This window comes from Ambystoma mexicanum, chromosome 5p (assembly GCF_040938575.1).
Source record: "Ambystoma mexicanum isolate Mex_15411 chromosome 5p, UKY_AmexF1_1, whole genome shotgun sequence".
NCBI lineage: Eukaryota > Metazoa > Chordata > Amphibia > Caudata > Ambystomatidae > Ambystoma > Ambystoma mexicanum.
Window position 1 is genome coordinate 147,457,511 of NC_090930.1, and position 17,918 is coordinate 147,475,428.

General features: G+C 46.7%; 1 protein-coding gene across 3 annotated transcripts in view; it reads left to right on the forward strand.

The window, feature by feature from the left end:
* The window catches only part of LOC138480803 (vascular endothelial growth factor receptor kdr-like), a 1,018,894-nt gene that overhangs the window by 527,193 nt on the left and 473,783 nt on the right, over positions 1–17,918 (forward strand). For all 3 annotated transcript variants that reach the window (XM_069612549.1, XM_069612547.1, XM_069612548.1), the window contains exons 14-15: positions 9,823–9,969; positions 14,864–14,992. In XM_069612549.1, coding sequence (XP_069468650.1) covers positions 9,823–9,969; positions 14,864–14,992 — 276 coding nt within the window. The remainder of the gene's footprint in view (positions 1–9,822; positions 9,970–14,863; positions 14,993–17,918) is intronic.

Below are 17,918 nucleotides of genomic sequence, written 5' to 3' on the forward strand. Positions count from 1 at the left end.
CTCCTCAATACTCTCTAAACGCATGCACACCACCCCTATATCATCGAGTACTCCATTGCTTCTAAGGTAGATTTGCACTGCAGAAAATGCCATAAATACATACATAGGGGCCAATTCATGGAATTATTTGCGTGGAAAATCAAGAATGTGTGCGCCATTCTGTGTGCGAAACCCTGTATGTCGATTCATGGAATTGACTGTGCAGCACTTTTTCATAACTTGCAGGGACTTTGCACAGGCTCAGCACGTACCTTTGAGCAGTCGAGTGCCTTTCCCGAGACACCACGCAGAGCATGGGCAGGGCCTGCGCAGAGGGCAGAGTAGAGGACGCAACTCGGAAAATAGTAAGAACAAAGAGAAAAGTGGGCATTACGACGGACGGACGGGCAGGCAGGCACTCTATAGCACGCCCATAAATGCGCACAACAAAGCGTATTCATGGATATGACCACGCAACCTCTCGTCTGTGAAAGTCCCACGCAAATCCCTCCATCTCTCCTCCACCCGAAGGCAGGAGAAAGTACACTTGCGCATAGGAATCGCAGAGCGGAGTTGGGTTTGCATGTCGGTTATAGGAACAGTTTACAGGGATTCACAAGCAGGTTTTCTGAGTTTTACCCGAGTTTCAATATATCATACGCATGTTGTCGGGCCAGTCACAGTTAAAAGGGACCACATGCAGGGCACTTGAGATGCAGGCGCTCTTGCGGGGGACCCCACGCCGTGTCTGAGGGGTGTGTGTATTCGCACCCGGGGGAGCACGCATAGGTAGCTATTCTGGCTTTTTCTGCTTTTCGTGGTGAGGTGTCAGGGGCGTTTCAGCCGCAACTTGCGGATACGGTTACTTTATGCAGGAAATTCCATGAATATGCGGGGCGCACATTTTATTTCTGCATGTAGGCTTGCGCAGTGTGGTTCACGGCGCGCGGCCCTTGCGGGATTCATGTTCTCTTTTCCATGAATTGGCCCCATACTCTTTACTTGACTATCATGCAACTTTAAGAATCCACTTTTCAAGACTCCAGTGTAGTTGATGTCTTCATGTTACATGGACTCAAGAACATCCTGACGTCAAATCTTTATAGTCTAATGAAAAAGAATCAGGAGCAGCCTAAAACAAGCATTAGGAGAGCCAAGAGGTTTGGCTTTGGTGCAAGCACAGGAACATCATTTTGCAGGTGTTGTCTGTCAATAAGATGGCAACAGCCGTTAAATGCTGTGCGTAACTGGGCATATTAAGGGAGTGCCTGGCAGACATGTTTCTAAATGTGTTGACAAGGCATTGTCAATGTTTTCACCATGGTGAACGATGGTCTGTCCATGATTCTAACCATGGTTATCTACTGACAATCACAGTTGGAAAATGGCTTGGGGACAGACCATGGATAAACATGGTCTAATGGCGTCCTTGGTACCATGAACATACATGGTTATCACTCATGCCAAAGAGTTTGAAGGAGGATTAATAACCAGGCAGGCATGAACATGTAGATGTTCTGGTTTATCTCCTTGTTCATTTTAACAGAGGATTCTCAACAATATGTGGTGTAATATTAAATCCATGTATAACTATGGGTGACTATGGGGTAGTGATACTAACCCCAAACGAGCGCAGTACTAGGACAGGTTGGCGGAAACAACCACCCCCACTCAAACCTTTCCCTGTCAGTAGTTACAGAGTATTCCATTCAGACAAACTACCCCTGGGAAAAGAGACACCAAGCAAAAGCATGGAAATAGACCTTTTGATTACAGGTCAGGGGCTCCTGTTTGATAACAAGTGGACTCCTTCGAAGGACCCTAACAATATGAATGAACTAAATTGTGCAAAGATCTTAACAATGTCATTCGAAAATAAACATGTTTTAATGTGCCCTGTAGACTATTTTTGTATTTTATTCATGTTGGAAGGAAAACATAACCCGCTATCATTTTGCAAAGGATTGTGGGTAGGCAAATAGGCTAAGCCCTACGGAATGGAATGTGCAGTTCTCTATCCTGGTACTAGAGGTACCCCGTGTGCCACCTACATTGCATACGGGTTATGCTACCTGCTCACACTTCACACTGTACGGCGCCGTAAAAGGTGTCAGCGGCGTTAAACCCTTACCGCCTGATTACGAGACCAGCCGTTAAAGTAGGGACCCGCAAAGGGACTTTTGAGGTAATTACAGTACAGCAATTTGCGGTACCGTAATTACCGCCTTCCCCAGTCCCATTGAGCCCTATGGGGCAAAAATGGGAATGGGGAAGGGCCAATGGTAAATGCGGAATTACCGCGCCACCAACCTTGGAATGGGGTGGTAATTCCCCATTTACCATTGGTGGAATCGGTAAGTTACCGGCGTTAACCATGGCGCTATTAGCGCCATTGGTTAACGCCTGAGTTGTAATGAGGGCCATTGTTACCAGGTTTGTAGCTAGACCCTGCCAGCTGATCCTGTGCCATGTATGTACATGAACAACTCTGTTTATCCATAATACTATAGACAACTGTAGAAAGGGGAAATGCCTTTCCCAGGCTTACATAAACACCAAAACTGTTGGCATTTCCAGTTCTTTTTCTTAATAGGAATTCAGCACAAAGAACATCTGCAAGGTCACTAATTTGAAGCAGTCTGGCGCACAGGTAGGATGCAAAGTTCCTAATATGTAACAGCAATTCTCCTCACGTGCATAGGTAAATGGGCGATCCAGCACCTGCCTCACTCCAGCAACTGCTCTCCCCTACTAGAGATTGACCCCCCTGCCCAATACCTAACGTTCTCTCTTCACGGCTGCATGGTACAACCCATTCCTTCATGGCGTCATCATCCCACATCCCACACTAATTACAAATATGTAAATAAAAGGTTAAATACCCAATAACACAACCGCCACACGCATTGCTTATGAATCACATGGCTGAAGACACATTTGGTTAAGACACTTATTACAGAAGGAGCCAGTTTGCATCTGAAACTAACCATAGCCTTCTAGAAATAGAGTTGTCATCCCGTTAAAAACTCAGAGCTTGCTTAAAGAAATCTCAGAGGTGCAGGTAGTCCGTGGGAATGGCCAAAGAGACTTGCAAGGCCAGAAAGCTTAACAAGCCGCACAGCCTGTGGGTCCATGCTTGCATCCCATCGCTCCCCTATCTTCCTTTGTCATGCCAACAGTTTCAGCTGACAATCAGACAAGTGATATGCCTCACATCAGGCCATTCAGATAATATTAACCTTAAAACGCGAGTCATATTATGATATGTAACTTATAACACGCTTAATACCCAGAGGTTTCTAAGCACGGACCCGGGGATCGAACCTGTGTTGCTCTGTGTGTTCTTGTTTGCAAGGTGAGCACATTGCCCCTGAGCTATCCTCCTGAGACGCTCTGAGTGGGTAACTCAGGCTAAGCACTCAGCACTGACATGGGGGCAGCATGACGTTTGAAAGTTCAAATACTGCCATGTCCCGCTCAGCAACCCTTCCAAAGGTGTTAAATTAGCTACATTAAATTTAAAAAATCCAAGTTTTGAAACTTTTTTGGGACTACATAAAACCATTATGCTGAGACGGTAAGTAGCATTAGCTTTTGAAGTGCCTCAGACTTCTTCATCAAATGGTGGTTACTTATTAAAATGTACACAGAAAAAGCAGAGCGTCTCTCACTTTACACCCACTCCATTGGTTTCAGGAGGAACAGGGCGAGGAATTCAGTCCTGGAAGTCCACGTTATCTGTAGGGCTGTACATATGGGAAGAGGCAGACACAGACTACCACTGGAAAACAGATCTCGAGTCCAGTGCTGGGAACATACATTTCAAGCAGGCCCACATTAATTACCCAATGGTTTCCAGGTCATGTCTATTGTGTCCAAACACCTCGCTGCAGCACGAGCATCCAGTTTCCTCCAAATATAATACGTGTTAACATCAACCTGGCAACCTTACCCAAAACCACTGACTGCAGTGCTTGGAAGGCCCAAACCCGCCTAACAATCGCACTCTGCGCCAGTGTGCCGAAACGGCTACCTAGTCATAGAAATGTGGGTGTTTTTGCAGCCGCCATGCTTTGAAAGGGGCACACAGTAGGTCAACCGGAGTGGCTCAGGTCTAGTTATATGCCTTATGATGGAACCAATACAGAAATATCCCTGAATGCCGATGTTAGCATGTATGTGCGGTTAGGTCCTCTGCAGGAAATAGTTAACTTTTGTAAAAAGGAGTGTAAAAGTAAAGAGTAAAAACAGGCGAATGTGCCTCTATGCCTGGCTTTTACACTCCGTTTTGTCAAAAAAGTAAATGGCACCTGCAAATTACCCTTTGCCGGTGTTAGAAACAGGTGGATTCCATAGTAGCCCATTAAACATGGGCGTAATTTTAGGGGGGACTTGGGTGTTTGTCCATCCCAAATTTCAAGGCACACCATTTTGTCCCCATTCATTTGGCTGGGGCACCTTTTCTTCAAATGTCATGACCCCCCCAACATTTTCAGCAAAGTTACTCCACTGCCCGTTAGCTTTTTTGGCAGCATGAACATCGCGGGCTGGCATAAACAAACAGTGGTTTTGTAGGCCGTGTACGCACCGCAGGGATTCAACATGAGCTCCATGGACACAGTGCGGCTCATTTTCCAGCTGACAGAGTGCTGTACAGTGCATTATGTGCAGACTTGCAGCCGCATCACCAGTTTGGCAGTATTTAAGTGGTAATCCGCTGAAATAACACCATTTTGAATAACCGTTAGCGCCACTTCTGTCCTGCTGATTACTGCAGGATTACAAGGGGTGGTAGGCAATGCAAGTCCCCAATTCTTTAAGTCTTTAGGGTGATTCCGCCAGTGATAATTCTGCCGATTTTTCAGGTTTTTGGCGTTAAGGTGGCGGATTTACCGCCACCATTTTGCTGGAGAAAAATCCTCCACCTTACCACTAAAGTTGTACTACCGCAGTGCGGTAATGTGGCAGTAATGCAGTGGGTTACCACTGCATTACCACTGTTATCCCCCACAGCAACATACCTGTTGCGGGGGCCCATGATCTTGGTGTGCGTGGCATAAAGACTGGGTCTGCCTTGCCGCCCACTCCGTTCAGAAACCCACCTTCATTTCCACCCACATAGAATGTTTATGTGGGAGAGATGCTTGAATCTGCATGGAATCCCTCCTTGTTTTGGCACCTGCAGAAATCAGGCAGAACCCGTGGGGATTCATGTAAATGCCATGATATATGATCTGATATGGCATTAATGACGCACCTATACACAAGTGTTTCAATCTGCCATGCATGGACATGCCAGCAACCTTTATGATTATTTATTTTTTGTTGATTGAGTGGGGAACAGTACAGAACCCCGGTTTTGCCTGGATTCCTGTGCTGGATTTCCACCCACCCATGAAAACAATCAAAATAGTACAGCGATGACTGCTTACATGCAAGTGTAAGCAGAAGCCGTCCTCTGCCTACTGTTTAGGATTCATTAAAAATGACTACTATTATGCCCTTCAATAACACTGGCCGGGCACCCCCACATATCAGCAGGCGACTGCATACTTCCGGCGGCCTGATCCAGTTTCTGGGCTTGGCTCTCATCCACCTGCAAGAAAACAGTGCATATCATCAATATTCCCCTGACACAATCTGCATGTTCCTTTGACCTTTTGAGGCGCCATCCATGACACACTCCATGCCAGCAAATCGAATAGACCCGACTAAGGCTCAAACATGCTTTCCTCTGAGTAAGAAGGAGGTTGTTAAGAGTTTCTCCTGAATACTAGGACCTCAGTTATCCTGATGCAAAAATATTGCTGACTGTGGGCGGGGACTCACAGAATCAAAACCATTCCTCGCACTCCCAGATTCCTCCGCAGGGTCAAAGGATGTGTTATAGTCTTTCGTGGTCGGCAAGGGGTCAAAGGGGCTTCTCAGCAGCCGCAGTACAGCAATAGATATAGTGTAATGGGGCTGTATATAAAAGGATTTGGGTCTATTTGACCTAAAACATTTGACCTAATAACATTTAATCGAAATTGTTTGACCTTTATTAGGTCTAAACTGTGGGGGGAGACCCCTGCAAACTCCCCCCCCCCACTTCCTCTCAACCTAATCTAAACCCTTACCCACCCCATGTATATATTTAATTATATTTGACTGAAAAAAGGTCATAAAATCAATCAAAAGTTTAGGTCAAATGATTTTAGGACAATTATGCTAATACCTATAAAAATAGGTGTTTTATCATTTCTTAGCAACAGTGCTTGTTCTAGAAACATGCCTTATCAATGATTGACATTAGAATGTCCATGAAAAAACTATTTTAGCCCGTGGAGGTCAATATTGACCCCTTTCAGACAATCAGAATGCTCGGATTGCGGTCAATAACTAGGGATGTTTGCAGCATTCTGCGTATTCTGCCTTCAGAAGCAAATGAGGAGACACCAGAGGGCAATTCTCTTCATGCTTGCATCGGTCGGAACGAGCAGCACACGGGGAGGAATCCCCACTGCGAGTGCAAGAAAAAAGGCAACTTACTATCATCATAAACCACGCTCGGGCAGGAACGTCATCATATCCGGTCTCCAATGCATGCTTGCGAACGGCGCAACAGACCCCACAGCCCGCGCATCATCCTTGCTTCAAATCTAGCACTCTCCTAGGACATTTCTGTCACTGCACCCTCGACCATACACTTCGACTGTAATGCCCGAAAGAGAAAGCTAAACATTGAACACATGTTTTTCGTTCACTATACATATAATGTACGCTCATTTTAATACAGTTCACACAAATGCACCAATACATTCCTAACATGTAAACACCACAACTTGTATAAATACGGCAAAATAAAAAATAAAAAAGTCAATAATGTGTTTTCTTGAATCACTTTTAACCCCTTAAGTGCCAAGGACGAGTATGCTCGTCCTTTTTGCATAGACTTTCAGAATATCCTGGCACTTAATTTAAACTTCTGAAACGCATATTGCTCATAGCCTTATAGAACTCTGAAGTGGCCTTGGGTCATAGCTTGGGGTTGTGTCTTTATCCAGCGGTAATAACCCCTGCCTCAGTCTATCAGGATATGGTATTAAATGTGCAATTTAAGCATTGTTCCGTCTTTTCCAAGTGCATCAATGCATCATCACACTCCTTCCTCATCTCCATCACAGTGTAAAAATCAGTTACAGTCTCCAGGGCTCTTGCACCCCTCTGCATCACTCCATCTATCTCTTGTTCTGTTCCCCCTGCATACATTCCTTGTCCCCTCCTTGCTCTCTCCACTCTCACTTGCTTGCTATCGTTGGGGACGGACCTCCAGGTATGCCAGAGGGACACTGGTAGTCCGCGGACTCGGAGGGCCCAACACCCTCCCCCAGGATACGTGGAGAACTCAGTCAACGGCAAGTTCAAACTGCGGTTTATTACAGACAAAACCAACAGGGATCAGCACAGGACCAGGAAAAGTCCATGCACATCTCGCTCTTCCTCGGCTAGCAAGCCGGTTTAACTACCAAATGTCAGCATGATATCACAACTTGGACCCTTCTCCAGAAAACCTAATGGGCCAAATGATTGGGTATTGAGTGTTGTACCAGCTATAGCAGACATTATAGATGTTATTCCACTGGCCCTTGCATGTCAGGTGGCTGGCCTTTTCCATCCTTAAGTCACTAACTATAACATTGTTGCAGTGTTGAGGACTTATCATTGGTTCTTCCCCATTACTACCCATCCCTAGAGTACTAAACTGTGATTGGCTAGAGCTGACGCCCGCAGGCCTGGGATCTGCAAAGATTCTCAGCTCACTGTGTACCTCTTCAAGGTAATAAGGATGACTATATGTCTGCATTTTAACTTGTGTGTGCCACCTTGCTTTTCTGAACAGTGCAACACTTTTTGCATATTGGTGCATACTTGATGCTGTCTGTGTCTGTCTGGTGGCCTGGGACAGGCTCTTCTTTCCCACAGCGGATCGCTGTCTATTGCTTGATTCGGCGGCTTCACGCGTTCAGAGACCACGAATTTGAGCTGTGCAACTCTGAATTATGAGGATTTATTCACATTTACTGCAGCTGTAGCCTTTGTCGTCTGGGGATTGGCATGTCATCCGTATCTCGTGGCCTTGGCTGTGGGTTCTGTCTCACATGTCTTGCTGCCTGTCCAGCCAAAAACAGCTTATGTCATCTCTTGCTCTGAGGCCTGGGGCCTGCTTTAATTTTCCTAAACCTTATAATGTGGTTTCTACAGTGTCCATACTATACTACATTTCCATGGGTTAGTCGCACGTGGCTCTGTCAGGTCCCTTCATCCACACATGGATAGATCCGTATGTCTCGTGGTCGGTATGGCTGGCTGAGGCGATACCTCTCGACATACTTGTCAATCATGGATCCATTGGGAATTCATCCAAAAAATGAATGGGCGATTGTGGTGCTTTCCCGCCTTCTTTCTTGTCATGAATTTATTAGGAGGGGGAGGAGTGGTAGGCTTCCCCATTCCTCTTCACTATTTTCTTTTCTCTTTTCCCTTTTCCCTTCCTGAAAGAGGGGAGTGTGGCACCAGTTTGGGTGTAAATTGTGCAAGAGAAGACCAATAAAGTATCAAAGGCTGCCTGGAGAATTTCCAGGATGCTGGACAGTAAATTCTGATGTGACATATAAGAATTGTGTGGCTTGTGTTGCAACCACCCCCGCCCAAGCCCCCAATTGTGCATATAGGTCTGCTTGTAAAATCTCTACATTTTGCAACTGGCGGCCCTGGTTTAAGGGTTCAAGATATTTCTGGTATTTAAGCTCTGTCATTAAGTGTGAAAGAAGGACTTGGTAGTGCAGATGCTTCAGGTTTCCCAGAGATAAATGGGAAGGCATGAATGCTGCTCAAATTTCTCAATGCTGAAATTGAGCATGTTATGTTATGTTATGTTATGTCACTGGACATTTATATAGCGCCTTATGTATCATTGGTATGACCTCAAAGCGCTGGTAGGTTGAACGCCCTCAGGAACTGTAGTTCAAGTCAGTAGAGAGAGATAGTGTTGTAGGGTGCGTGGGACCAATGAGAGCAGGGGGGCCGGGTCGGGAGGCGGGAGGTACGGGGAAACAGGAAGAGGGCGGGGGGTGGGAATCGTGCTGCAAAGGGGTGGATTAAGGGCCTCGGGCCTGCACAAAATTTACAAATTTGGGCTCACAAAGTAGAGGCAACACTCACCGTGCTCAAGAGCCTTCATGCTATGAGATCATGTTCACATCATACATAACTAGGGTGCTTACGTGAATGTATTTGCACTCCTTGCATGGGCATGGCTGATAAGCTGTTGCTATTCAAAATAATAGGGATAAAGTGGTACATGCCCTCCCATGCGTGTTCTCATATATCATGTATATCTGTATTCTTGTTCTCAGCGATGCAGTCCTCCTTTTAGGACCTGTAGTAATTGGCGCATTAGGGGTTACTGCCTTATGCTGGACATCATTTACGGCCCGGGGTAGTTGGGGCTTGAAGAAGGTGTGTTTTAGCATTATCACTGCTGCCCTGCTCGATGGTACAGACATCACAGGCCTTGTATAGCCCTTCATAGCAGGCTTGTGCCTCAGCTGCCGATTTAAAATGTTAGAGGAATGAACCAATGAGCAGAGGCTAGCATCTCACCTAATAATAATCACGTGACGGCTGGCCCTTAAGCGGGCCTGTCTTCATGTGGCCAATACAAACGGATACCTGGGACATGTAAAATGCAGTGAACAAAACCTTTGCATTTGCCGATACTTGTTTAAACTGTTGTTTCTCGCCCATATATGTGCTGCACAGATTGTGAAACAGGTTTTGCTGTGTTTCCCCCGAGTACAGAAAAAGAAGCCCCCGTCGTGGTGCGCAACCTGAGCCAGCTCGCCGTGAACAGCAGCAGCACGCTCCACCTGGAGTGCAGAGTGGACGGAAGGCCCGCCCCCACCATCACGTGGCTGAAGGACGGATATCGAATGAAGCCCGCCTCAGGTTTGTTCTCGGAGAGATCTCTGCGGCAGAACCTAATGACGGCGCACCTGCTGCAGCTGCCAGCAACCTTTTCCCTGGCGTAGCTCCCGCTCCAAATATACACGCATATATCATGTGGGCCTGTCTGCTCCTTGGCTGTTTGCATGGTCTGCAGCTAGACTAAAGCTGGAGACCATGTAGGGGTTTTGTGAAAGAGTAGGCAAAAAATGGGACTACAGGGACCCCGTGACCCTAACCTTTCTATGGGCCTCATTACGACCCAGGCGGTAAGGGGTTAACGGCAGCGTTAACAGCGCCGACCCTTACCGCCTGAGTACGAGGTCCCTTAGCGCCATGGCGCTTTTAACACCTGCTTTTAGCAGGTGTTAAAATCCATGGCGCTAAGGGACCATGGAGTTAATTACGCCACCGTAATTTACGGTGGCGTAATTAACGCCTTCCCCACTCCCATTATACCCTATGAGGCAAAAATGGGAATGGGGAAGGGTAAATGGGGATTGGGGACTTACCGCCCCGCCAAGGTCGGAATGGGGCGGTAAGTCCGCCAACCACCATGGCGTAAACGTAGTTTACGCCATGGTGGTAAAGTCACGGCCCAGGCGGTAACTTACCGCCTGGGTCGTAATGAGGCCCTATGTTTCTCTTTTTCAGCTATCTACCCATCTATATGGCTGAGCAGAGGCGTTGCTATGGAGGACCGAGGGGGCTGTAGCCCCGGGTCTTTTGGTGGTAGCCCCGGATAGAAGCTCAGGGGCTACAACCAAAAGGCTATAGCTAGCCCCGAGTCCCGACAGACCCAATTAGCATAGCCCTGACCAGACCTAGCAACACCCCTGTGACTGAGTCTCTGCCGTAGCCCGTGGCTTACGACTGCCTGTATGTCAGTCCATTTCTCTGTCAATGGGGCTCATTCTGAGCCTGTTGGTCTGGAAACAACGGTGCCGGTAAGCTTACCGGCACCGTTGTTTCCGGCCCGGCATACTACACGTCTGCCCTCCGGAGCCGTCGTGGCTTACAGATCTGACCCTGTCGTGCGCAGTGGCCATGGTAGGCAGACCGTCACAGAAGCACCAGCACAGTTAACAACAGTGCCAGGGCTTCCGTGGTCCCCACTCCGGGAATGGGGACTTACAATTTACCGGTGCCTGACTTTCCAGGCCGTCAGGGTTGTAGCCAGGGTTGTAATCGCCCAGTGGCACCGGGAAGTCAGGCACCGGTAAATATTTACGGGTCCGGCGGCAACCCAGCAGTATCACCAGCACGGTTACCGCCAGACCCGTAATGTCTCTTTTGAATTTCTATGTTTCTGTTCGAAGACCCTCTATCTCCCTATCTCTTATTTTGACTGTCTGCATGCATGCCTGCCTTTCTGTCTCTGCCACTTTGCTGGCCGAATAATGTTTGTCCGTCTGTATGTATGTCTGTGCCTGATTTCTGGCCACAGACTCTGCCTGTCTGCAGATCTAGCTCTCACGCCATTTGTCTCTGTGTATGAATTTGGCCCAATTTAAGAACATTTTAATTTCTCTCCGTCTCCTCTTCTCCCCCTCATCTATATCTCCCATTTCCCCTTAGACCGACTTTCCTATTTGCACCTTATCCTCTCCAACACCCTTTAGGTTACAGAATTGGCTCACGTGGACCAGCTACATTAGAAACAAAGGGAATGCTTTTGCAGTAGGTTCTGGATAGAAAGCCATTGCAGATACCTGAGCTCCATGTTCCTTTATTGACAATGATCAGGAGGTCCCCGCTGTAGCAAATGGGTGCATTGTCACAGCTAAAATGTCCTGCCACTGATGACAGAATTCTTCAACCTTCAGAACTCCAGATGTTTTAGACTACGACTCCCATGATCCTTCTCTACTGAGTATACTATCTGGTGGAGCCCAAACATCTGGAGCGACAACATTTGTAGAGCCCTGATTTAGAAGGATACAGGAAGTGATGGGTTCCAAGGAGACGTGTTCTAGCGGCTCCGTGGATGACTTAGGAGCCTGCAGGCCTGGCGTCAGCACTGAGCTCCTCAATTCCGTTCTGTTCCTTTGCTCTTTGTTGAGTAAATGGTTAATGGAAATATGTCGAAATAAGCTATTGAGCCTGTGGTCTAGTGTTGTCCCAGTAACGTGTTCCCGACTACCCTCCCGGCCTCACATCCTGGTTTCGATAATCTGATTTTAACCAAACTCATTTATATTATTTATTTACTTGCGTTTTATTATGAATGCCTGGTTCAGTGCCTTGTGATTGTGGCACGGCTGCTACACTGGCCCTCATTACTGGTGAGCCAATACAGGGAAAATGGCAGGAGAAATGCAGGTACTGGCGGATCTGGCCTTTTATCCAGACCGGCTCACTCCGAGCATGCCGGCCGGTAGGGGCCATGAACTACCGGCAGGCCTGACCTGCCGGGATTTCACACCCCTTACCGGCAGAGAAAGGACTGAATCACACCAGCGAGTCAGTGCTTCCTTTCGCATGGAGTACTATGGGACACCATAGAATGGGAACTTACTGCCGGCACCCGTCATCATGGGATATCAGGCACGAGTAACAGTAAGGCCAGTCTACAGGTAAGCAGCCACTGGTAGTGCAGGCAGGTTAGTGATAAGGGCCAATGTCTAAAGTGCTTTACTGCTTCAGAATGTTAGGTTTGCTTTGTACCAAATACCTTTCCGAAGCAGTGACTACTAAACGTATGCTCTTAGTGTTTCCCTGCTGTGTTGGCAAAGGTCGTGCACCCCTGCTTGTGCACATGTTAATCATTTTGAGATGAGACTCCGGGTGCTACAATTAGTAAAGAAATGAACATACTTGATTTTCTTGATTTCCTTTGTGATAACGTTTTGCTGTCGCATTAAAAGACGAATTGCTGCCAGTAGATACGTAGAACAAATTAACCATATTCACTTGTAAAAAGGCATCTGATGACCTTGCATTCACGTTATGTAAAAATGGCAATTTTTAACTCTCTGTTATAATTTCTTCTCTGCAAATCAGGGTTATTTTTGATTGGTATATTTTTGCATAGAACCTCAAGTTCTAAAAAGAAATGGTGCAGTCTCCTAATGGTATTAACCCCTTGATGGGTGCATCAGGTTGCTCCTAACCCGGGCTGAATCTGACGATCCGCGCCTCAGGCGCTTACCATCGGGATCTATTGAGCGCCGGATGGCCCTCGCCCTCTGCTCAGGACCACTTACTGGCGCAGCAGTCACCTACCACACAAGAAAGCCCTCTGGCAAGGGCTTTAACACTTTAGTGGTGACTTGTGGAGACCAAGAGGTCTGTATCGCACCCCAATAGCTCTCAAAATGAGTGACTCTGTTGATCCGAACTAGGGATCCATTTGTGTTATGTTAATTTACTTTATTAAGTGCATGATGGCCAGTAAGGCTTCTAGGCACTGGCAACAGGGTACATATGGTGAGCTTGCCGTCCCTGTCTTATTATGTGAAAAGAATACATTTAAAATACTTCTTTTTAAAACCTGAATTGCTCTAATTTGATGTAGCAGGTCACTCCGTGAACATAATAATAATAATAATAATTTAGTATTTATATAGTGCTACGAAGTCTCAGGTATCTGAGCGCTGCTTATTATTACCCACTGTGTGTGGTGCTCATTTATCGACAACGGACAGATGAAAGGCTGAGTTTGGCCCTGCCAGGATTCAAACCTGCTTCGGCAGGCTCTCCCCAGATGTCAAAGCGAGCGCTCTACTCGCTGTGCTATCAGACCGGACGTAGGCAAGAGCGGTAGAGGGCCTGCATCTGGGGGAGGTTTTTTGTTTTAAATCTCCGTATTTTGAGTTGGAATTACCCGCAGGATGGCATGGAACGAGAGGAGCTTGGATGAAGGAATAGTTGTCTCTTACCGAAGACCCGTTTTACCAAAATGAGTGATTTGAAGTCTATGTGGCATCGCACCAGGAGTCAGCCGAAAAGGGTGCATTGTTATGGCAACATCAATGGGCCTCATTCCAAGTTTGCCGGTGCATTAAGAAAGTGGAGGTAATTCTGCTTCTGGCACTTTTTGTCTCCAATCTGTTTGGATCCCTTCTGGTGTACTGGAGGTGTGGGGCAGATTGATGGTCTAGAAACGGATATTCATCCCTGGACCACTGGTGCCCCGGAAGTTGATTCGTCCCAGAAATTCACAAAGATTTTCTCAAGGGCATCACAGAGATAGACTCACCAGGCGTGTGCGTTCTTCATTGTTAGGGATGTTCAAGGCTAATGGCTAATGGCTTGCGGATAGAGAACTTTTTTACAGTTGTTTTGCACCTTTACTGGACTGCAAGGGGAAATACCCCACGGAGGTCTCGCAGTTGTACAATGTCCATATTTTTAAAAAAACTTGATCCACGCCCAGGGGTTCAGAAGTCAAAGGAAGTAGCTCCAAAAATTCAAATGTTGTAATTAAAGAAGCAGCAGGGATTAGAATAGCCAAAAGAGCATTCACACAAATAGCACGCAAAGGTTCTGAAATGTAAGAGTGGGTAGAGGGGTGTTAGAAGCACCATTCCCCCCCCCAGGCTATACGATAAAAAGGGTAAAAATATGGAGGAGAATACCGCTGCTCACCCAAAAAATTGAAATTATTGTAAACATGTTTTTTTTAATTTCTTCAACAATAACTGTCCTGTTTACTAAAATAATGGTGGTTAATTGTGACACACTGCATCTACTGTGTGGTATTGGATGGTGGGGTACCCCCCTCTCTGATCTCTCCTGTCCTTGCTAGCTGGGGAATATCGCTCACTTGGATATCTCAGGTCAGGGCCCATATCAAGTGCTTCGGTAATGAGTACAGCATTCATTTAGGTTGTACTCTGAGTAATTGTCTTCTACTTTTTCCTGCCTGTCTTATTCATTGTACTTGTATTTGTAGGGATATCCTTACTCACCAATAATAGCCTGATTATTGACCGAGTGAAGAAGGAAGATGAGGGCATGTACGAATGCAAAGCCAGCAACGAGATGGGCCAAGTCAGTACGTCGGCATACGTCACAGTCGAAGGTAGGTTTGGTATGACTTGTATGATCTTTTATGTCATGTGTTAGCTCTTGGTACTACATAAGATGTTCTTCTGGGCCTCAGGGCAGGGTGCTATGCTCAACCTGGGGTCACACAGTCCTCCGGGGTCTTCATTGACCATCTACAAGTGGGTAACCTGACTCACCCTGCGTTGCGGTAAAAATGTGGCCGTAACAGAATTACTATGCTGCACCAGTGCTATGCTTTTGGTTTTTCCTCCACATTACCATAAATAAATGCAGGTTTTACCATGGGTCGGATTACCACCAGTGGTAAATCCATCAACATCCCTAACGGAATTCTATGGGACTCCGTGAATGAGGATTAACGCTGACTGTCTATCAACCATAATCTGGTAGATTTACCGCCAAGACAATTAGTGGTAACAGTAAACGAGTATGGCGGTATTTCCAATGAGCTCCATTGTCAGATTTTTTGGACGTTAAGAGAAAGACACAGAATGTGAACTATGGACGCAGTTTATTACACAAGTGTCCATAAGGAATGCATTGGGTGATCACATCGACCAATCATATTACAGGAATGTAATGGCTCCGACTCACATTCTGCTCTCAGCAACTCCAGCAAGCGCCCTGATTCATGATGAGGTCTCCCATGACGGAGGAGAGGTGGGCTGTGCAAACAAGGGGCTTGCTTCCCACCCCCAGAGTCTTCTTCAACTGTGCCACCTCACTACAACGAAAGACTGTCAAAACATTATTGTTGCTGTTGTGTGCCGTTTGTGAAGCGCTCAGTTGTCATTGGTGTGGCATTCTGGTCTGCCTTGAGTGTGTAAAGTTGTCCGGGTTTCTTGTGAACTGCCTGACAAATGCATTCCTGCACTGCACATTCACATCATAACATACACCACATAATGGAGACTGGCATAGCATGACATATCCAACACAAAGCGGCACAGCTCGCATGCCCTACCCACGCAGCGCGTCAATCAATATCCACCTAGCAGGAGACAAAAGTAAAAAGCAACACAACTTAAAAACAAAACTCCCTCCAGAATGAACTCAAGGAATAAACATACAATTACGAAAAACCCAGGCAAGTCAATACAATGCAGAAGACATTCATCGAAAGCTCGCACAGCATCCCCCAAAAAATGAAATAAAAGGCCAAGGACCCCCCGCTCAGCAGTTTCTCCCTACCCACGACTGCTAACTAAATTAAAACACATGTAAAAACAAAAATCACAAGGGTCAGAAATAAGCCTTCAAAAACAATCTCACTCTCTACACTCTAACACAGCACCTCTCAAACAAAACCTCAACAATATTCCCTACTACCCAACCAATCACAACTCTACATCTCTCAAACCAACTTGCCAACCTCAATTGCCCCCCCCAGCAAGAGCCTGTTGACAAGTCAAGCACTAGAGTCTCCCATTCTGTGTACAATCAATTCTCACATAGAAAGCATGATCAACCACACTCCAGTTGCTCCTGGTTCTCCATGCTCCAACAGTTCAGCACGGCCTCTTGTCTTTTTCCACTCTTGCCCTAACCAATCCCACTCCCATTTTTCCTTTCCGATCTACGTGGCCGCGTTGCCCGGTATAGATCCCAATAACATAGCATGAACAACATAGTTATTTATAAAGCGCCAAAACCTGTAGGCATCAGGGTGCATACGTGAGCACAAGTGGGCTCCAGGATCACAGGACATAACATAGCTATCTAGACCAGAACTCATAATCTAGACAATTGGCCTCATTACAAGTCTGGCAGTAGCCACGCCGGTAAAACTGGCAGGCTGCCGCCCGACTCTGTGATGATTTACCGCTGTCTGACTTGCCGGAATAACTGGGGCATTACAGTCCCATAGTACTCAATGGGAATGGGGGCCATTGAAACACCGCACTGTGTAATAACGGTGCCGGTGTTTCAGTGAAAGTCTTCGGGCGGGTGCCGTTCCACCCACCAGGGCAGACCTGGCCGGCCGAAAGGTAACCACCCCACAGACTTGGTGGGACAGGTCCGGAAACAACGGTGACAGTAAACTGCAGGAAAAGGATTAAGTTATTCGAATAAGTTTGTTTTTAAACTTTTCCAAAATGGCAGGTGACGTGTTTCCAAACGTAATTCCTTGGGCAACGCATTACATGTTTGGGCTGCTAGGATGGAAAAGGAACGGCCAGAGCCTCGAGCTCTTTTGCAACACATAACACATCTCCAAAATACCCCTCTCCAGAGGGCAGGACAAAAAGCGCTGCTCGCGAGAAAACAAACAAAAAGTAACTACCTGCATTACTACGGTAAACTGGTATACTGGAAATGAGCCTGTGGGGAAATGCCCCACTGCACAAAAAAAATCCACTTGCATATAACAAATCACCAAAATACACCAAAATACCCCCTCCTCAGGGCAGGCCAAATCACCCAGCTCCACCAACAGAACAGCCAAGTATATGATAGCTTTAAGACTCACTGTAAACCAAATTTGCTTGGTAACAGAGGAATGACGGTGTTCATCAGCTCTCGGCCACAATGCAGTCTTAAGCATGCAGTCCTTCCCCAGTAGGCCACGAAGCTGCGCCTGCCTTCCCGCTCTTACCATGCCTAGTAAAGACGACTAGTTGTTGAAGTGCGCAACTTGAGGCACATGATGAAAAGGGGACGGAGCGATGCTAAGGTCCGCTTCTCGTATGGGAACTGGACACTACTGTGGGTCACTTGTTCAACTTTAGCTCTCAACTCACACGCTTTTGGCGGGTGTCACCCACCTTGTAAACAGCTGACTCACCCGCCAAACCTCCTACACGCCCATTAATTTCAATGGGCTCTCACCCGCCAAAAACAAAATCGGGTGTTTTCACCTGCCTTTGCGACTGAAATCGTTGAGAGCTATGCCATGCGCACAGGGAGGTGCTCACCTTGCATCTCGGGCACTATGCCAG